We start from the raw sequence: 8173 nt of genomic DNA on the forward strand, positions 1-8173 counted from the left end.
AACATCAATGTATTTGGAGCTGGCTCTAAATAAAAAAAGACTGGACAAGTGGAAGTATTGAAATGCTGCACACATATATTTGAGGTAAGCTTACTCCGGTATGATTTAAATAGCTACTACAATAAAGCTTTTCACTTGCGGATATCTTTGACCTACTTCCTGTCAGGACCTGAAATAGGCAGTTTGGCAGTGAAATATCTATTTTTAAGCTGCTCTCTCTCCCAGTCAGTAGCCCAATGGAAAAGAAAGAATGGACTATGCTCCCCTGAGGTTTTTGCACTCTATGGTTAAGTAGGGTACTACAGTTATGCAGTAATAAAACTCATTTTACTAACTCACAAGACATGAGCATGACAGTACCCCCACACACATGCACAAACAGCTGAATGATGATGCAATGATGCTTATTATTTTGCATATAAACATGCTTAGCTCGGCTTAGAGCAAAGACCGCAAATGCAGTAATTTACAGGGAAGGTCTTGTTTGTTTAGTACAAAAAAACCCTACTGTTTGCTTCTTGGATACCTCCCAATGATGGTAAGTCTTGATATACCCAGCCACTGTACAACTCATTTTTACATTTAATTTGGTTTGTTTTGAACAATTAACGGATGATTTCTGTACTAATTAGTAAACTTTTGAGGTGGTGGGGTATAGAAGTTTTATGTTAATATAGAGCTAGTGCGCTATCCTGCTTCCTGCTGTTTTCAGTGTGCTGAGCTATTGTTTCTCAGTACCTATCTGTGTAGCTTTACATTTAATATTCGTGTTTTCATTTATAATATCTTCTGGTGAGAAAGTGTCTAAATTGTGCTATGTTTTCTTCAAACTGACAAGACCCTCTTTGTGGTTCTGTCTCAGAAACACCACTTACTAAAAGAATTGTCAGTTCAGATGGTCATTGCATTGTTGATATCATTTTGCTATGCGCCTTTGCACAGCATTTATAACGTCTGCTGACTTGTAAGTGCAAACGTGGTGAGTTCTTGCCATGTGATTTGTCTTTTTTTCGTAATCTATCTGCATTGCAACCTGACATCCCGTTAAAGCTGTGCAAACAATATCCCCCATCATCTACCTCAGCTGCTCAACTCCTGTCTCTAATTTGGACTCTGTTATGAAAACAAACAGAATTTAGGAACATTATTCTATAATTAAGCAGTAAGTCTCTTAGGGGCTGCGCTCTACAGTGAATTCAGAGCCCCTAAGAGACTTTGCTGACATAAGGTGGAGCAGAGCTGGAGAGAAGCCTCAGATTTTTGTGCTTTTGGCATGAAGGCAATGCAAAAGTTGTCTCATCTCCTTTAATTAAAAAGCTTTTTTGTTGAGCAGGAATAATGACACAAATTCAAAGCCGTGTTCCGCCAACTACCAGTGCACTAGGCTGCACTGATTAGCTGAAATATGTGCTATCAAAGCTTTCCTTAACTCCTTTCTGTGCCTTTGTTGTTCTTCTTGAAACACTTTCTTTGTTATTTTCCTGCACACCCTGAAGTAAAAGGTGAATATCTGTGCTTTCATATGGTTTGTGCTTAAGTCAGTTGTTTCTATTACATATAATTTTCTTTCTTTAAATATCTTGTAAAGTTAACTTCCCGCAGCAGCAGTTACCAGTGCATACCTAAACAATAAATGTACGATCTGACTGATTGTTGAAAGTGTAGTATTCCAGTTGTCTGCTACAAGAAGAGTTAAAAAATTGAAACTGTTCCACTGACACTACAAGGCACTGACATTTTTGGATTATACACATTCTGACTTGAATGACACGGATCTCGTATTAACAGGACACATAAGTCTTGGTCCATGTGGTCTATGATAAACACCATTCACATTACAGGTCCGTTTTAAAACAAGGTGGTTGCAGGGTCACAGGAAAGTACTTTCACCTTCAAGACACTTGACCCTTGAGCTCTGTGTGTTTCAACAGTCAACTCTCCTCAGGTCAGCTGAAACCAGACGGCAATAACTGTCTCAGGGGCTCCAAGCCTTTTCAGAACTACACACCTTTGGTGTGTGTTTGTATGTGTGTGTAGTATGATGCAATAAATCAAAGAAAGACAGATGAGCAACAGGTGGGAAATCACTAAGAGCTGCCATGGAAATGGTAGGAATGAAAGGTAATCTGGAGGAAGTAAAGGGAAAAGAAGAGAAACGGAAAGAAGATAAATGGGAACACATGTTGAGAAGTAGATGGGAAAAATCAAAGGAGACAAAAAACTGAACGAAGAGAGCTGGCTAGAGAAACGGGACCTAGTTGGTGAATGCAGAGCAGGCGAGACAGCAGGGAGCCTGGGTCGTGTCTAAATAGCAACAATCGGATAATTTAATTCAATTCAAGCTTTGATTACAGAAGCAGGAAAGGACTACTGAAAGATTACTTTCATGTTGACTTTTGCCATTATTGTAATTACATCTCCATGTCCAGAAAGCATTTAGTCTTTAAACCTTCAATAAGCCTTATTTTAAAATGGAATCACTTGCTGTTTGAAGATTTGTGACTTGGCTCACAGCTATGGACCTGCAGTAGATTTATTTTATTATATAACATATATCATCATATTACTTTTTACATTTATCCAGATTTCTGCAAACATGTTGAGACAACATAATCCAATTGTCCTCTCCTTCATAGGTCATCCAGTTGTTTCTTCTCCTCTTCTCAAAATGAGCTCCTGGGTGGTGAACAGGAAAGGAGAGCCGCAGTACCGACGGCACTTCTTGGCAGACAATAGCATTTTTCACGGTAAATATCAAATAGACACATACACAATATTCTGACACCTGCATGTCTTGAGAATGGACACTAGAGGGAGATGCATTGCCAAAAAAAGTGCTTCAAGTAATATCAGACTAGAATCAGACTGCAAAGCCAATACAACAAAACCTCCCTATTATTGTGTAAAAAAAGACAGCTGCAAGCAACTGACTCAGTGCATAACATACATGGAAAAACTGTTCATAGATGTTTGTGTTGGCAGGTTATTGGACTTTCTTTTATTGCTTTCTTTCTTTTATTGATGAAAAGCATCTCTTTGCCTTTCATGAATTTCTCACCATGGAAAAGAGTACCTGTGAAGTTAAAACAAGATATCTCTTATCTGTTTCTCACATTTCCATCAGTACTAGGTAATGTGTCTATGAAGCTGTTACCAAAGCAATGATTTTCAAACCATTTAATAATATACATAATTGGAATGATCACAGAGACAACATATCAAATGTTGAAACTGACTGATATGTTGTAACTGCTTGTGTTTTTAAAACATATATTTTTGATGACAGTAACATTTTTCGAAGATGTTGGGACAATGGCAACAAGGGATCATAAAATAATAATTTGAATAATTTGACTACTGATTAGGTTCATTTGTAAGAGTACAGAGGGGAGAGGTCTAGAATTCATAGAGAATCTACACCTTTTTCAAATAAAAGTAGGCAGGGAGTCACCATTCTGAAACTTTGCATGGGATAAAATGCAAGAAAATTCAAGAATTACAGATTTTTTTTAATGTTTTTATTTTTATTTTTTATTTTTTTATGGTCAACGTAAGCAAAATGGAAGATATTTGGGGATAAAAATATCTGGACACAGTGTCACCAAAGCAAATGTCTGTATAAGAAGCAATATGGAAAAAAATAGATGAAATATTTGTGACATTTGGGCACTCGGCATGTGCATGGACTTGGGAAGTGATTGCCAGAGAACACAGTTCATTCCTCCCTCCACAATTAAAACTGCCACTCAGACCTTATATGTGCAACATCCAGAGTTGAAAACGTATTCTGTTCTTTGATGCATTGAAATTATTTTTGGAAATCATAGAGGCTACAGCGAAGAAGACCGATCCAGATTATTAGCAGCTAATACCTGCTTGACTGAACGAGAGTGCACTGGTACCTTTAGCATGGGTACCCCTTATCTGTCGTGAAGGTACCATCATGCCGGACAATATATACAGGTTTTGGAGCATTGCTGCATTTCTTTCTTTCTTTCTTTCTTTCTTTCTTTCTTTCTTTCTTTCTTTCTTTCTTTCTTTCTTTCTTTCTTTCTTTCTTTCTTTCTTTCTTTCTTCTGTTACCTTTGTTATATCAAACTATATCATTCAAACAACAGCATGGCATTGTAGTGAAAGAATCTAGGTTCTAAACTGATCTGCCTCCAGTCCAGACCTGACACCCACCCAAATTTTGTCATATTGCTGTAAAATGACAAAAAAATTGACTACTGAAAAAATTACTGCTGAAATGGATTGCTTTTAAAACTCCAACAGTTCATCTCCTCACCACCCAAGCATTTACAGCTTTTTGTTAAAAAAAGAGGTGCTGAAACACAGTGGTGTTAAAAATACCCCTGTCATCACATTCAAAATGACAAAACAGTCAGTTTTCAACATTTATATATTACATTAATAGTATTTTCAAGTAAAGGGGGTTGAAATTATTTGGACATCACTGCATTTTATTTTTTATTAACACTACAGCTTCTTTGGAAATGCCATATTTTTCTTTTTTGTAATACACATCATCTGAAATGTTGAGAGACTTTACTGTTTACGTTAGATATAATCTAAGTCGGTTTTTCCTTACAGTTTTTCTTAATCTGAACTAAATCCAGACATGCAGTTGCATCAGTTTGATCTTGATCTCTGCACTGACAGCTCTGTCAGAAAAATCCATGAAAAATCTCTGATGGGTTGGTTTGCTTCTGAGTTTGACACACCTACAGCCGACAAACCATTTACAGCCTCACCTTGACAAACTGCCTCCCGACTCTCCATCCTACTTCGGTAGACTGTGTGCTATGCTTTGGCTGTATCGTTTCTTGTCAGTGAACTGTAGTAGAAAACAAGCATGACTGCTTCAGTGCTCTTCTGTGGATGATGGACTGAGCTGACTGACACAGAGAGAAAACACAATTACTTGTTTTCCCATCTGTTATGCTTAGAAATCACCATGTGTATGAAATTTCAGACAATTTCTGGCCATGTATTTATAATTTGTATATATAATTTCTCTGAGGATGAAGTTGCCTTTTCTTTTAGAATCTGGGAGCTATTAATCTTGGGAAAATGAAAAAAGTGTAGCCTGCTGAGCACAAAATGAGGATGCATTTTCAGTGAGCGCTAACCAATTAAAAAAAAAAAGATACTAATCTTTTAACTGTTGTCTAAGCTGTTGTGTCATTTTAAGAGGTGAAAAAGGAAGAAAAATCAAACAAGCTGTATGAAATATCTGCTGCATCATTTCTGGAGTTTCTATGTTTCCATTAATGTCCTTGACATGTTTGTCCTTTACTGTCAGAGCATATTTATTTCCCTTTTCACTTCTTCACTCTGCCTCTTTTGCTTCTTCCAAGTTGCTTGCAGCCTTGTGAATTATCAAGTTGGCTGATTTTGGTTTTTGTCTGATCATGATATATAAACTAGACACTGCCAGGTGTTTTGGGCTGGGCCCATTAACTGTCTCTGATCAGGCAAGTGTGAATGAAGAGATGTTTGTGTTTAAATCAGAGTCACCAATTACCTTCTAATACCCAGGATGATAATGGACAACATACAGTCATGCAACACTAAACTGAGGGCGACACTGGTGTTCAGACATGCATTTTTGTTTCTTCAGACAGCACTAATCGATTTGGTAACCTCTGCCTCTGGCTCCCAGTGTTTGAACACTGCGCGTCTGTGTGTCTGCTCGGTCATTCCGAAATTGTCTCTCGCAGTCCTAAATGAAATGGCTTTAACGAGGACCAGTGGACGAAACTAATCTATGAGATTCAGACTGAGTAAACTTTCATTAGGGAAATGACTCTACTGGGATGATACGCTCCCGGCTGGACACACACATAAAAACGCTCACACGCAATTTAAACGCTAAAAAAAAACCTACCTATTCATTAATGTTTACACGGGACTTGCTCTGCCTCTGTCACTCTCTCTGGGGAACCAATATGTCCCAATGTGTTTATTGCATTCCTATTATTTCACGAAGCCTGCTTCCTGTTGTGTCTTGGAGTAAGCATGGAAAGAGACAGGCAATGTAAAGTGGGTCATAGCGCTGGCATCGCTGCGCAATTGTGCCGTATTTGTTGTTGTTGTTTTTATCGTTTAAGACTACAATCAATCACTGACCAAAAAAATATGCTTGTAACAAAACAAACGGATGTTGCACGAGCTGATTTTGGTGAGGAATTTAAACTGTCGTCAAGCAGCTGATCCACGCAAAAAAACAACAACCAAAAACTGGCGAAAATGTCCAAATGACCAACTCGAGTGGCTAAAGCCAAGGCGCTGCGCGCTATCATTCACGTTCATTCATTCCACGCCCGTCTTGAGCTCTCGCTCATTAACATCCACTCTCCGCCAAACCCATCGAGCGTGTGAGAAATCGGCTTATCGTTTTGCTCCTGTGTTGCGCCTGGTGAGAGGAGAGGATGTGCGCGCACAGGCTGTGGATGTGAGCTTTGGTGATTTGTGAATCCACTCTGCAGACAGTACAGGGAGGCAGGTACTGAGGAGCAGTTTGTTTCTGGGGCTTGTTTTTTGGATTCTTAAAACAAGTGTCACTTTATGATTATGACGCGCTTATTGTGAACAGTCTAGTCATCATGGAGAAATGGACTAATCGGATACTTTTTGATGGCATCTTGGCATTTCAAACCGCCACAACTAGGGAATAAAATGATGCCCGAAACGCATGGAGGGATTTTGTGAGACCAACAACTTCAGTCCTAAATGGCAGAGCTTGAAGTTTGCAGAAATCTTAGTTTGGAGAGGGGTAAGTGATCATTTTCAGCACTTGGACATTGTGGTTATTTGGTATATCTGTCTCACAGAAGACAGTGCGGTGCACACATTCCTTCGCGTGCGCACCAGCCTACATCGCAAGAAGGCTGGAGCGTAATATCTCCACTGCGCTTGTTGTGGGGAATTTTCATCACCCACTCTGCTACAAACGCTGGAATAAGGAACCTAATCGCGTTGTCATTTGCATGAGGGATTCATTAGGCAGTATTTAGGCTGATGTTTATTGGCGTTTCAAATACAGAAAGAATTCATTACACTCGGGGCAATATTTTAATTTTAATTTGTAAACTGCTGAGCGTTTATGTCAGCTTATATGAGAAATGTTGATGAGGAGCAGCAGCGGGAAACTGTCCCTGGTGCTGAAAATGCCCCTTTGTACGTGTCACTAGGGGGCAGAAAACCCCCTTAATTTCTCGATTGGATAACTCTGCCCTCAGTCCATATAGATCTGCATCCTGTAAGATCTGGATCTTCTGCACTGTTACAGAAATCTAACCATATCTGCGATGTTCACAAGTTCTGTCAGTACAATCCTTGGTGAGAACATGTCTCAGAAACTGACACACCACATAGCATTACCACATGCCATAGCTCAGTAAAAGAGGTGGGCTTGATTGTCGGTGGCATCAAGAGAAATAGGATCATTTTGAAAATCAGGCAGGGGATGTTAAGCGCCATACAATGTGGCAGAGCTGTGAATTGAGTCTTGATGGTCAAATTGAAGCCCTAACAGTCCCCGGGCTATTACAGCAGCCCTTTTATGATGTTGAAAATATGGAGAATCCTTGGCACTTAAAAGCAGAATACGTCAAGCTGTCAGCCCCCGCCACCACCCCTTGCAGTGCCAGGGTTTGTGTGTTTTTCTTTCTCATTTTGGGGTTTTAGAGGGAGGGCCCTGCCAACCTTGGACATGACACTAGCGCTTTATTCGTTTTGAACAACTCTTGTGCTTCATGGACAATCTGCTCTTGCTGTAAGAGAAACTGAACAAAAAATGAAAGGAAGAGGAAGGTATGGAGGAGCATGTATAGATACTAATCTCCTCCACATGGAGGAAATGGCTTTTCCATGTAAAATGTGTTTTTCCTCATGTGTCTCTCCTGCACTGATGATGATGATGAATCACAGCATGTTCCCCCTGTCTTCTCTCTACCGTCATCTTTGTTTCTGCCTCTTCCTTTTTTGTAGCTTCGGGGCAGAAACAGCAAGCAGACACCAGGAAGAAACTCTCCCAGTCCTTTAGATCTTCTCTGTTCTCCAAAAGTATTTCTCTTCTCTTCTCTTCTCTTCTCTTCTCTTCTCTTCTCTTCTCTTCTCTTCTCTTCTCTTCTCTTCTCTTCTCTTCTCTTCTCTTCTCTTCTCTTCT

General features: G+C 39.5%; 1 protein-coding gene across 2 annotated transcripts in view; it reads left to right on the plus strand.

The window, feature by feature from the left end:
- The window catches only part of plch1 (phospholipase C, eta 1), a 71705-nt gene that overhangs the window by 7981 nt on the left and 55551 nt on the right, over window positions 1–8173 (plus strand). The window contains exon 2 of one of the 2 annotated variants that reach the window (XM_005937911.3): window positions 2637–2747. In XM_005937911.3, coding sequence (XP_005937973.1) covers window positions 2669–2747 — 79 coding nt within the window. In that variant the 5' untranslated portion in view covers window positions 2637–2668. Of the gene's footprint in view, window positions 1–2636; window positions 2748–4435; window positions 6779–8173 lie in introns of those variants that run through there. The other variant, XM_005937912.3, reaches the window with a different exon arrangement.

The sequence above is a fragment of the Haplochromis burtoni genome, unplaced genomic scaffold (genome assembly GCF_018398535.1).
Source record: "Haplochromis burtoni strain Fernald_Lab_line unplaced genomic scaffold, NCSU_Asbu1 Contig_216, whole genome shotgun sequence".
Taxonomy (NCBI): domain Eukaryota; kingdom Metazoa; phylum Chordata; class Actinopteri; order Cichliformes; family Cichlidae; genus Haplochromis; species Haplochromis burtoni.